At 42.0% G+C, this 14,142-nt stretch overlaps 1 protein-coding gene across 3 annotated transcripts in view; it reads right to left on the reverse strand.

Moving 5' to 3' along the window:
- The window catches only part of LOC147883509 (Alkaline-phosphatase-like family protein), a 71,182-nt gene that overhangs the window by 2,217 nt on the left and 54,823 nt on the right, over nt 1-14,142 (reverse strand). For all 3 annotated transcript variants that reach the window (XM_087399429.1, XM_087399430.1, XM_087399431.1), the window contains 8 exons: nt 4,542-4,648; nt 4,193-4,273; nt 3,910-3,962; nt 3,720-3,819; nt 990-1,130; nt 764-860; nt 326-548; nt 84-186 (listed from right to left, as the gene is read on the reverse strand). In XM_087399429.1, coding sequence (XP_087255555.1) covers nt 84-186; nt 326-548; nt 764-860; nt 990-1,130; nt 3,720-3,819; nt 3,910-3,962; nt 4,193-4,273; nt 4,542-4,648 — 905 coding nt within the window. The remainder of the gene's footprint in view (nt 1-83; nt 187-325; nt 549-763; nt 861-989; nt 1,131-3,719; nt 3,820-3,909; nt 3,963-4,192; nt 4,274-4,541; nt 4,649-14,142) is intronic.

A 14,142-nucleotide genomic window follows, 5' to 3' on the forward strand; every position in this document is an offset into this window, starting at 1 on the left:
CTTAATAACAAAACAAGCACGAATAAATCACAAAGAGATATTAATAAAATGCCAAGTGTCCGTGATCCTGAGGAAGGTCAGACCTCAGTAGTTCCCCTTGCTAACCAATCTGAAGCAGCATGGAGGAATGACAGATATGCTGTAGCCACTTGTTCCCATTTTACTCTATTCCAGCTTGAATTGCCCCTGAAAGTTCAAAAAACAAAAAACGAGCATACCACTCTGCCTTCAAAACAAGATTCTAAACACAGACAACAATCTCTTAAGGCTGAAGAAGGTAAATTCTCTTTTACTGATGTGCTTAAAATATTGGTTCAGTGCGTACTTGCTACATGGTGGATTTACCCACTTTTGGTGTAGATCTCTGGCTACCCTAAACAGGTTGCAAAACTTGATCATCTCTTTATCACCATTTTTGTCCTGTAAATCAGCAGCATCTGCTTCTTTGGAGCAAATAGACATAAGACATGGAGATTTGGGAGAGCGAACTTTGAGTAATCTCATTATCTGCCAGGAGTTGACTTCTAGAGCCCAGAGCTTCTCCTTCACTGTTGCAGTGATTCACCATTCACGAGTTTAATACTTGTGAACCCAATGAACGGTTTATTTATGATTGCATTTCATACCTTGATAAACCAGGCAAGCCCTCCTAACATTCTTATGTTGTTTTAACCTACTGCCGTCTGAGATCAGAACTATGGTTTATGTTCATACAAAATTACAATTCATAAAACAACTTTAAAGGCATCTTTGAGAAGCCTACCTGTCAGATACTTGAAAAGCTCAGGGAGAAGAACACCAACACTATTGATTGGAATAGGAACTCCAAGAAGTAATGCCAAAGTTGGTACCAAATCAACCTTATCAACAAGACAAAATCAAGTAACATAGACTTTTGTTTTAGCTGAGCTACAAAGGCTCCAGAGCTTCATCTTTGAAAACCTGATTGCAATTCTTTCCATGTTGCAAAAAAGACGACACAATCATACTTGGAAAGCTTGGTTGTTTGCAGTGATCATATCTTCTGGAAAATTATCTTCAGTTATAAACAGTGCTACAGAATCTGTCTCCTCAAAACTTGCACCTCCATGGTTACCTCCATGCGTCATGCCATGATCACTGACCACCATCTGTGAAAATCATTCTCTTAGTACACCAGGAAAAGATCCAGAATGCCTGCAATGAGTCTACCATACTTCATGACAGTTTTGTTTCTATTACATGATAAGATCCCCATGTGTATATTTTTTCAAGCTAATTAAAACCGTGGACGTAACAAATCTGTATTTCTCAACCCAGGATTACACATGATGCCCTTCAGCCTTGTAATAAGCCCCTAAAAGCTAAGCACACTTCTTGGAAAATTCACAAAGCTTGTAAATATCGAGCAGCCTCGTTAGGGACTCATTAGCTCTGCGGCAGCCCCGCTAAAAAAAGTGGGGTTTCTGGTCAGCACTGCCCTTTCCAACCTTGTCATTCACCTTTAGGCGGGCCTGGTCTTAAACACCATCTTGACTACTGAAATTTTAAATATTACTTCTACAAATTTCAACTCTCATGAGTTACGTTATTCTGGCTCTTCCACCCATGGATTTGCTTCTAGACATGTGAGAAACCCATCTAGAGATAGATTTGATTTCTTAGCTAGATCGAATTTTAATAAACTTCATGATTTTGAGAAATGTTCTATTAGATGGTCTAATTTAAAGTCGACATCGGTGAGTACACATTATACAAATAACAATACAAGGATTCTCAATAAATCAAGACGTCTTAGGAGTAAACATCTTTGCAGCCCTCAACCTCTCAGTCCTATTCATACCTCCCAAGCAATCTATTTTATCTACAATATTTATAGTAGTATGCTTTCGTCCATTTTCAAGAGCATGTTAGGGAAAGCTAGGAAAGTTCATTCTTTGGTTGGATATTTGAAACCTTTAAATGCAACATGGAAAAATCTGTTTTGAATCCTTTCCTTGTTTTCCTATTGAGCATGTAGAAGGAAAATTCGCTAACCTGAAAGAAATTTTCAAGGAAGCTAGGACTGAGAACTTCTTGGGATCAAAACTTTACGTACCTTCTTTTCTACAGGTTTTAATTTAGAGGCAAAGTCGGCTCATCATAAGAGTAAACTAAAGAGTAGTCAAAAGAATCCTATGGTTTGGAGAACTCATCCAACACTAGGAACATTTATGTAATCCAACTCAAGTGTGCAAGCTAAAAGTCATTCCTGTTACTTTTCCCCATCCTCTTGTGATGATATTAGAAAAGTTGCATCTACTCCTAGACCGATGCGCCATGTTTCTTGTGATTCCCCTATTAGAAACATTGCATCTACTCTAGACCAAGGCATCATGTTTATTGTGATTCTCCTTAGAGAATTTTCGCCGATAGAGACCAAAAGACAAGGTTACACTTCTTGGATCGACTTATGTTTTTGGGTTCTATTAAGGTTTTTGAAAGATATAATATTAAGGTACTTCTATGTACTTTAGAAAACTTCTCTTGTCAAGCTCTTTACTATGAAATCAACATGGCTTTCAGTTAAAGGTATTGTGAGAGAAGTTCTAAAGTCTCAAGTTCTTGGTCTTAAACCTGCTTCCATTTTAAGAAAAGAGCTTATCATCACTATATTTTACTTCTCCTAATCTTGATAAGACAGGCTTTGGTTCTGATTGAAGTCACCCCAAGTCATGAGTGCTCTTCCTCATTGAGGAGTTGAAAGCATCTTGTGTGACTCTCAATCCTCTATACAAGTCTAATCCCACAATGAGAGATCCACACATGATTAGTCTAAATCTCACTAATGATTGTTTGAGTATATGCTCTGAATTGAAGTGATAGACCAAGGTCTTGTAGAATCCTAGCAAAAAGGAAATCTCCACATTGTATCAATAACATGTGCACAAATTTTAGAAAATGTAGCAAGCAAAATATGGAAATACCTAAGCTTTACAAAATGTCCCTATGTGTCATGGGAATGAGACAAGCCTATGTAACTTTTTCTAGATAAAGAGATTTAGACCTTATAAAGTTCTTTCAAACAAGAGTGACCAGAACGTTAAACCCCATTGTGATGAAAACATGGAGATTCCAAGATACAGAGATCACCATTAAGGTAGGGCTAATGGGAAGCATGTGGGTGCCTTAGCTTAAACACGAGAGTTTAGACACAGGAAATGAATTGGAAGCCCTTAAGAAATTAGTGACAAATGGGTGAGAGTGGTCAGTATGGTGGCTATAGATAAAATCACAAACATAGTGAAGGAGCCATCATAAAAACCATGGCAAAAGCAACGTAGGATGAAAACATGATGGCAACACTTAGCACGATTCCTTCCGAGAGCATCTTATGCTAGAGAGCTCAAGCATGCATAGAACTTGCGAAGAGCTAGATTGGGCTTTTTCAGGGAGGCTGATTGCAATAGAAAACCAAGTTTCTCACCTTTCAAACATGCTGTATAAAGGGTGTTAAGCAATGCCTTGGTGGATTCTTCAAAGTACATGAGAAAACATGAGATTGAAACAAGTTTATTTCTTACAACCATAAAAGGTCAATACAAGTGTGGTTTCACAAATGAATTAACCAAGTCGACACAACGTGAGGCATGCCTATGAAAAACATTAATGTGCGCCTGCAGATTCTCTAATGGTGTTGTAATCTGTTTAGGAAAAGCCGGAATTTGTGAGATTTATTCAAATATCAAATTAATACTAACCAGCAGAGTGCTTGTAGATTTTGGTTTGTTTTCAATCAATGATGCATGTAAATGCTGAATAACTGTATCCATCTCCTTCAACTTTGGGGTCATCAAAGGGCTTCATGCACAACAATTTCGAATCACCATGCCGATAACATTTATTGTTGATGCATACAAAGACCAGAAAGAAAAACTAATTGCATACTACCTGCTACGACCTCCGAGATGGCCAACATGATCCAGGCCCAAGTAATGAAGAATCTGCATCAGAATTAGTTGAAAGCATATGAAACATAGCACTCACTCCGACATTAATGATAGGAATAAAAAGTAAAAGCATCAAATGTGAAGACACCTCCTCCTTCCTCTTTTCTGCATCTCGGGGATAGATGGTGCACTTTGGCCCTAATAATCACTTTTTCGAATCCAGGGAAATTACCAATACAATTAAATTGCTCAAGCAATAGATCACAAGAGGGTGAAGACTTTACAAGGAGATTCCAATCATCGGTAGTCAGTTCCTCACTCAAATGTCTAGTTACATTTTCATCCACCTGAATTGTGTCCTTCACCTGCGAAAATACTCACAGGTATAGATGCTCCCATAAATAGTCTCTTATAAGGAATTCATTAAGTAGATGACAATCCACGTGCGAAATCAGAAATCAGAATAGAACAAAGAAGGGCAAAGAGCGTCGGTCACACCACAAATTTCAATGAAGTCAAACCACCAAAAGTATGGAACGAATTGTATCATCTTACATAGCTCTTCAAGGATAACAAGATACATCAAGATCATGAATGTTAAAAATATTTGAAATGAAATATACAGCTCCATACATAAAAACTGCTGACACCATCATGGCGGATGAATGCATTGGGAAATAAGCGAAGCCATGTCTCATCACCATACATGAGCATCTTCCAGCCTGCCCGTGCCAACTGACCTAACACACCAAGATCAAGAACAAAAGTTACCAAGTCATGCTAAAGTTTATATATATATATATATATATATATATATATAATATATCCAATCATACAAATTAATGCTTTTCTTTGGCCTCTGAAATCCCAAAAATGACAGCTAAGCTTAAACTTTAAAGTGACATCACCATTCTAAATAACATTATAATTCTCAAGGGAAAAAAAAAAAACTATGCATTAAGAAGCGAACCAAGATTTATCCATGATACAAAGTTTTCAGATTTCCATATAAAAAAGCACGTCTCCAAATACCATTCTGCTCAGCACAAAAACTGAAGGGACCACATATGCAATCTAGCTACTGGATATTGAAGGAGTTGAGTTTTGGTGGAATAAACTAATTCACAATCCCATGCGAATAATTAGTAATTTGGCCAAAACAAAGATTGAGAAGAGTGCCACCATGCAGGGCTGCTAATACCCGAAGTCTATGCAGAGGATTTTACCCGAGGGCTAGCATGATGGGAGCATGACACAAAAGATTGATCATATTATAAAAGCAACCCGCCAGATTGAGTGGGACTTAAGAGACAAATTTGTAGTGTCCAGCAGGGTTCACAAGCATAATTAGTTCTCAATGAGAAGATGGCAAGAAGCATGGTTCTCAAGCAAATCAATAAGCTGAGAGGTACCAAGACATGGATCTCGGAGGAGCTCACTCCAACTCAACTCAAGATGAAAGCCACTGAATTGACCAAATTGAAGGATGCTCGCAAGGAAGGAAAATGGGCTGTTTACAGAGATGGAAAAGCACTAATCAGAGACTTCAAATCCAAACTGAGAGATTCTCAGTCTTAAACTGATGTAATGCAGGCTGATTATCTCTTTTACTGCTCATAGCTAACCTATAAGAACTCCGGAGATGCCATATGCACTCCCTAGAGACTCTTAGTCTATAATTGCTGTTTGGTGTTTGCCTTTTGATCTGTACTTTGTCTCATAGGTTCGTGAGGCCTTCCGAAGGGGTAATATATATTTCTTTCTTTCTACAATAGTACACACTACAGAAAGAAGTTGGATTTGATTTTAGCACTATGTGATTCCTGGGCACTATCTCGTTGTTATTGAAACAGAAACCCGCTCTAACTTTGGCTAACTCTGTTTTGGACTAGATAGACATTCCTAGACTAGTCCTTCTCAATCCCTAGAGCAGGAAATGAGTAATTCAGATAGTATTTGCCTAGGCTACAGCATTTCCATTTATTAGCAAGAAGTACATTGCTGAGCAGGAGGCTGAATGTCCATCGCGTGAAGACCAATGCGGGTGACGGGTTCTAAGAGTCTTGGCATCTCAGTCCGAAGTGAACAGGGAACACCTTTTCAAGTTGGGGGAGAAGTAAGTCAGGGGTTGGACTTACAAGAGGGACTGCACAAGGACAGCCAATTGTTATTTCCTTATTTGAACGGCAGAGCTTACTGCTCAAGCTGTAATTATGAATTACAGCTTGAGCAGTAAGCTCTGCTGTTCAAATCCAACTTTGGCATTATAATGGTGATAGATCATGAAAGGGACAGCCAGGCCTTTTATAAAATTAAGGCAGGCTGTTTCACAACTGTATCTATGGGATACTACCAAAAGTTGCCATGTGACATCTCCTGACCAGCCTAGAGCACACAGTACTAACCACAAGGCCATTTAAAAAGCCACTAAAACTAACCCCTTTGTTACAGTCTTTCCCACCTAAAATCAATTTTTGAAAAGTCACTGGAATAGAAAAGGGAAAACATCGACGAGGATGGATGGAACCAGATCATCTCCATGCAGGATGATGCCAAAGCCTCCCAAGTATTGCATTAGCTGGGCAGGTAGGGATACTGCTCCACAATAGATGAGGGCTGCCAAGAGGAAGCTATCGCCGATACAGACATCCCCACCGGAGATCACAAAATCCTTTAGCCCAGCTGGAGAAGGACTCATATTACGGGATGCCCCACTATCAACGATCCAGGTCCGAAAACCTTTGGCTTGAAGAGACATAACCCCCCCTCCAATAAAGGAAGTGAGAGAATCAATGATTTCAATATGCACAAAAGCGATAGTGATAACTTGGACCCTTGGAAGAACCAGTAGAACCAGTACCCTTGTTGTTGACCCGATAAGGGTACTTCCTCTAGTAATGGCCTTTCTTGTCACAATGATTACAGGATTGCTCCGCCTTAAGTGCCTCCTTTGCTTCGTATAAGGGGTTCGATGACCTTGATTCTTGCCCGACTGCGGAGCTGCCAGAGCATCCGAGCCACCGCCATGGGAGGAACTCTGAAACTGCTCCTCTTGATCCAGCACCATAGGCACCAATTCTTCCCAAGTGAGAGTACTCATCTTACCAATAGTGATCAATGAAGAATAAAAAGCAGAGTAATGGCCATATCTTCAGATGATATCTCCTTCCTGGCTTGAAGTATCTCCTATTAAAATTCCTGAAGCTTATTGATATCTTCCTGCATAGAGGAAGACTTAGCAGGATCCAATATCCTCATCTGAACCTCAAGAGAGACCCACTTCATAGGGGAAGTCCTGTTATAGAGGGAGGCCAGATGCTCCCAAATACTCTTGGCTGCCGTCATGTGCTTTACATAATTAATAATAATCGGAGTACAGTTCAAGAAGATGCAGGAATGTACCCTGCATTGACGCAGTCCCAGATTTAAGCCTAATTCTTGGATTCCTTCTGACCCAGAATACCTATACTTTCATCAAGGGGATCTGGCCTTCATACACCTACCAGAATGAATTCCGCCAAGTCGTAGGACTGTAATATTGACTCCATCATGACACGCCAAATGCCATAATTGTTCCCGTCTAGTTGACGGTCGATAGGGAACGTGGGTAAAACGGGAACTTCATCTTGTTTTCTGCCAGTCCCTGCAGAAAAGCCATTGGGACAGAAGAACGGGGAAGATCGGGGAGGAGGGTAGAAGAAGGGGAATGAGGTAAGAAAGAGGGGAGGAAGGATAGAAGACGAGGCTGAGAGGATTGAAGAGGATTCTTCCTTCGACCTCCAAGAAACTGGCCTTCACACAATCCACTCGTTCGATCTGAAAACACCCTTCAAAGTAAATGCCCCAACTAGGGCTAGGGCTATAAAAGGCCCCCAACCAGGGCACCTACTAGGTGCCATGATGGCAGCCTAGTGCAAGCACTAGGTAGGCCCTAACACAAGCCCACAACAGGCCCAAACCTGCCCTATGCCTCCTCCATGTTGTCGTGTACTGGACAGCATCCATCTCTTTCTCTCTCTGCCTCTCCTGGGCGGGCAAACCCACAAACATGGGTTGCAGAGTGAACACACTGAAGCAAGCAGAAACAACCTTTGCATGACATTTTTATGGAGAAATTAAAAATTCAGCTTGAAGTGAGCTTCGCACAACAATAGTACCTTGAGGAAGCAAGCGGGATGCGAGGTGGAAGCATGTAGTAGCAGGCAAACCCAACGAGTAGTGGGACAAACCTTAGTTTACCAATAAGTGTTCAATTAAGCTATATTAGAAGACCCATTTATGTTTCTTTGGTTGCTTGACAGATGCCAATTCAACGCAAAGGGAAGGGGCTGCCTCATCAATGCGCCACATACCCCTTGCCCCCCCCTCTCCCCCCCACCCCACCCGCACACAAAAAAAAGCGAGAGAGAGAAAAGCTAGTCTAATAGTGCTTTTGGTCTCTTCCTTTTCTCCATATTGGAAATTTGAAATTTTTGTTGAGTAAGGGGGCACAGAGTAAGAAGCTGGCTATGGCAAGCTCCAATTGATGGATGAAGATGAAACGAATGGTAGGAGTTTAAGAAAAAGAGAAAGAAAGAAAGAATAAATGAACGTTTATTAAAGTATTTGAAAGACCAAAGGGACTATAAGACTGAAAAAATGAGATACAATGAGTTGAATGTGTGGAAAAGCTATGAAAAAACGCTTTCAGTAAATTAAAAGGCCAAGTTAGTACTTAGAGCTTATTTGATTAAACAGGATTATTGATTTGTTCTAATTTAATAACTAGCTTTAAATACGTCCGTTTTATTTCTTGCCTCATGACTTCACACATGGACACAATTGATTCGAATTAGACCTAGAATACATAAAATAACCTATGTTGGCTCCCACCTTAGGCTTAAACAACAAGTACATCAAGATGCTACCTGATATCTAGGATGAACACCAAAAAGAAGTAATTTGTTTCAGACACCACACCTACCTCAAGTTTAAAACTAAGCGATCTCACCCTACTTCGTTAAAACAAGTTTTATTACCTAAAACACCAAGGTTCACCTCCAAGGTCAGTATGAAGGTATTTGGAAATTAAGTGAAGAATGTAAAAAGCCTACTAAAATGCTGCAGAAGTGCAAAACATCACAGCATGCTGATACTCAATGAGCGGGTCAAGGGTGCTTCTATAGAAGAGACTAGTCAATAGAGTCGTAATTCCACTCACGTGGTATCACCTCATGCAATAGCTTCTAACATCTTGTCATATACCGTGATATTAAGTGTTAGTTGTGGCGACCCCGTCCACCCAAGGTGTCACCACCATACCAAAGATAGTGTAAACATACATGGTGAAACCAGCATCAAGGCCAAAAAGAGGGCGGTAATAGACAACTAACCAGCTAATGCTTTCACATCAATAAAACTCAGCAAATATTGCAAATACAAATTGGGAGCTAGAGTGCTCCTACTCAAGAACAAGGACACAGATTGGCCCCATTCAGTATTTCTTTGTTATTTGGAGAGCTTTGCAGATAAGATACACAGTGGAATCAACCACACTTGCATTCAATGCACATCCCACTCTCAGCAGGCGTCAGTGCCCCAAGCAACCACCTTGTTGTGTTCTACTCACACCATACATTATAATAGGCATCCAAATCAGTCCCAATTCTAGTATGAAGCCTGAAGCTGTTACTAGCAATCCAAACGGGATCACACAACTCCCTTGCCAGCCTCCGATGTCCAATGGACCACTGATGTGCCCAAAGGAATAAATGAAAGCATTCAAAACTAGACTGCAGCCTCGAGAGCTTGCATCTCTCTCCGGTAGAAACGACCGTGCATCACTCTGCCCGTAGTGGCTCTCCAAAACAGCTCAGAGCCAAGAGCCATTTCTGAGGAGCATGTGTGAACTCCTACCCAACCCAGAGCATCCAACAAAGCTCATTCTCGAGCTTATGCATACCAGCAGAAAGACAATCTTCCCATGCTACCGCGATGGCAGCTGTCCATGCAACCAAGGCAACCTGCCCGTGCAAGCTCTGACACTCCCCGCACACTCGTGCTATAGTAGTCCATACAGATCCTTTCCTGGCCGTACAAGAGCTGTCCATACACAGCCTATGCACCCATATGTAGTACACTAGCCCATACAGTTAAGAGCATCCATACATATCTGTGTGTGTGGTGGCCAACCAACCCACAAGCATGCAAACGCTCGTGACCAGCCTGTGCTCCCGTATGCTGATCTTGACCAGCCCGTGGCCCTGTGAGCAGCGTACAGACTTCATCGCCTATTGGAGTTTGCCATACGGACAATCCGTACTCCATTGCTGTTATCCCAAGGACCAGCCTCCATCACACGAGTTGTTCACCCCCATCAGCCCCCGCATGATCCTTTTCTACACCCCTGATCGTCATTAACAATCCCCAAAAATATCAAAAAATGATCAAATTGGGAAAACACACTAAAATCAGCGCACGCTACAGAAATCCTTGCGTTACGTGAACTCCTCCGATCATCATTCCACAACCAGCCTTACGTCAATCTCCTAGGTCCTTTCACAGGGTTCCTTGCTAATTTCATCCCAAAGCATGGGAAATGCCACGTGGCATCCTCCTTTTCATTTGCCCCCATTGCCCCCTCTAGTGGGGCAATTTTTGGGAGCCAACCAATGGCCCAACTTGAATTCTAAGGGTCCTTTTCCCCCTCTTTGGACCAATCCACAAATTCACCCCCAAGTCAGTAAACCCTAGGGGAAACTTTACATGGCCTTGCCCACTCAGTTTTCTAGGGTCCTGCCCACATGCAAGTTCAAACTCACACCCTCATGACAGATGGTGATCAACCATAGCAAGTGATGTCACAAAACCAATGCTGACCAATCAACTGGATTCAATAGAGAAGATGGCTAGCTGGTGTGTGAAATCCTATACAAAGAACACGCAAAAACTCAAGTGTGATCAATAACATGTGCACGAAGCAATAATAATAAAAGAGAAAAACAAAAATAGGCGCATATGGAAGAGTCCCACATACGCATAGATCTATGTATAGTTCCCCATCTATCTATCTATGTATGGAGAGACCCACATACGTATAGATACCATGTGTACGTACAAATGTATGTATAAGCATACATATATGTATATGCATACATATATGTATATGTACAGTTTGTGTGTGTGTGTGTGTGCGTGCGTGCCTGCGCGTAGTGTGTGTGTGTGTGTGTGTGAGAGAGAGAGAGGTGTTTGTGTGTGTGTTGCTCAGAGGTGTGTGTGTGTGTGTGTGTGAGGTGCGTATGTGCGAGAGCGTCGAGAAGAGCTGAGGCATCGTCGACGCTTTCTGCAGCGTCCCGTACAACCAGTACGGCTACCCATACAGCATGTACGGCGTTTTCCGTACAGCATACAGGCCATTTCGCACAGCCCGTTTCCTTTTCCATAGCTCCCTAGGTCTTCGTGCTTTGCTCGCGTGGTGTTTCGTTGTCTTTTTTTCGTCCCTCTCCAAAATCCCTGTGAAGCCTCGTCCGTACAGCCGTACGGCACCCGTACAGCGTCCGTACGCTTGTACTTTTCTGTACTGCTGCGTCAGTCCCCGTTTCACTTTCTTCTCAAAGTTTTGGCCGTACACCTGCCCCCTCCGTACAGCTCCATCCGTACAATCCCCTACTTCTAACCGTACAAATCCTTGTTTTTTTGGGCTCTGCTGTCTTCTCTAAACGTCTTGTGTTCCAGCCAAAATCTTACTTTCCCATCTGTTGTTTTCTTCCCCATTATACTCTTCTTATCCTTTCTGGTGGACCTCCTGTGAATACTTCTTTTGGGACTGGTTTTTTTGGCTTTTACTGCCCTTTTACAGGTATTTCATTTTCAAGTTCCCCTTTTTACAAAGTCATGGCAAAGTATTCATATGAAAAAACGTTTCAAAAGGAGCGCTCGGCTCCCTGCAAGAAACAAAAGCAGGTTGAGGGTCAGCATGACCCGATACATGAGACTCTTGAGGCTCAACTGGTATATGACATAATGCATGAAGGATTTGCAGATACTAGAAAAGAGTGGAAAGACTCGGTTCCTTCAGTTGGCCTCATGGTTGAGGTTGATGAAATTGTGGATCCGGTCAGAGAATATGCCAAGAATGCAGTCATTTTATTTTTTCCAGGCCAGATGCCACCTGCTGCAGAAATAGGCAACTGGCTGACACGCACATTGGCTGGCTCTTTTGTTCGTAAAGTACACTATGCGGCCATAGGCTTTTTTGAGGTTATCATGGTAGATGAGATCCACAGACAAATGCTTTTGGAACACTCACCTCTTTTCTTTGGGCAGCAAATGGTGCATGTCTTGCCATGGTCTCCCACAAGGGACTATCAGGCTTTAATCCGACACAGATGCCCGGTTTGGGTTGAAGTTGTTGATTTCCCCCAATGTATGGCCTCGCTTTTGCCTAAAATTGCAGCATCTTTAGGTAAAGTGGTTTGCCCACCACGGCCAAATGGCAACTCAAACAAATTTTGCATTCTCTGGGATACTGATAATCCCACACCGGACTCTTATTCAGTCACGGTGAATAATGTGAACATGGAAAGTGCTTTTTATAAACTCAAATGGGGTTTATTTGCAGGGGCCTGTTTTGAATGCAAAAAGTTTGGACACATGGCTTCACAGTGTCCAATGAATCTACATAAAATGCCTCGTGCCACTCTGTCAGTTTCTATGCCCACTAAAGATGTTCCTACTCCAGTGGCCAACAAAAATAAAAGTAGTAGACAGCCTGCTGGGAGTCACGATAAAGGCAAAGCTCCAGTGGCTCCCAATGGGAATCTCACATCACATTCACCTCCTGTTATTCAATCCTCGACCAAAGGACAGCAACCTTCAACTGATGGCTGGCAGAGTCCAAGAAAAGTTATTTCTGCTAGAAGAATTCCACCCCCCCGCACTTGGACTGGTGCCTCTTCTAGCGGGAATACCCCAGAGATAAACACAGGAATTGGGATTACATGGGCTGCAGTAACAGCCAGCAGAACACTCTTCCCTGAAGAAGAGGTTGCTGCTTTGCTGTCTACTTCTCAGGCGGCTACTTCTTCTCAGGCGCGAGGTCTCGACCCTGAGATAGAAATGCAAGGCTGACCTCATAAATTTTGCTGCTGTACATAGTTGTTACATTACTATAAATACCTGTATATATGACTGCTCACATCAAATGTTTTACACTCAATGTCCAGGGCATGTGTGACAGTAGGAAATGGAAATCTGTGTGGCTGTACATCAACAGATTTCAGCCTGACATAGTGGCATTACAAGAACACAACCAACATATGTATGCAGGCAAGACAGGACACTACTGTGCATATGATATTTTTTATGCTGGGGAGCACTCTTTCTCAGGGGTTGTCCTTCTGATCAAACATGAGCTTCAACCAGCCATTGCATTAAATGACAACAAAGGCAGATGGCTTGTTCTCCAATGCCTTATTAGAGGAGAGGTGTTTGAATTTGCTTCAGTTTATGCACCTCAGTCCTCTAGAGAAAGAACTGCAATTTGGGATGCCATGCAACAATATCCGTGGAGATATCATGCCTACATATGTGGTGATTTCAATAATGCTCCACAACAGGGAGACAACACCTCCAGACATGATCATATGTTATCTCCTGAAAGGCATGCATGGTCTCAACTACTTCTGCATCTGGATCTGGTTGACCTTTGGAAGGAATTGCAACGTTTGTCACCGGGCTACACTTTTCAACATAATGCTCTTTCAGCCTATCAGGCACGTCTGGATCGATGGTATAGTGTTGCTCCCCAACAAAATGGGGAGTTCACATGCAAAATGTGGATTGACTATGCCTTTGTGCATTCAGACCATGCACCACTATGGTTACGGTTATCTTTTCATAACATGCCAGATGATAGATTGCCACACAGGAGACATCTCATCATAAACAATAGTTATTTGCAACATGCTGATTTCAAGGCAATGGTTACTGAAGCAGCTCATTGTCTTTCCTCTAGCAGCCATCTCAATGTTGATGGTGCCTGGGATACTTTTATTTCTAAAATGCAAGTGGTGATTAGAGTTTACAGCAAGTCTTACATGAAGACTCTGAGGGAAACCATTGCTCAGGCCAAATCTACTTGTCAAGACCTCACTGAACTCAGTCATCACCGTTCTTTGTCCTTGCATGAGCAAACAACACTATGCCAGGCCAGACATTGTCTTAAACTAAATGATCAAAGGAAACTGGCAAATGG

The sequence above is a fragment of the Dipteris shenzhenensis genome, chromosome 28 (genome assembly GCF_047967505.1).
Source record: "Dipteris shenzhenensis isolate YYH24624 ecotype China chromosome 28, Dip_SZ_1.0, whole genome shotgun sequence".
Taxonomy (NCBI): domain Eukaryota; kingdom Viridiplantae; phylum Streptophyta; class Polypodiopsida; order Gleicheniales; family Dipteridaceae; genus Dipteris; species Dipteris shenzhenensis.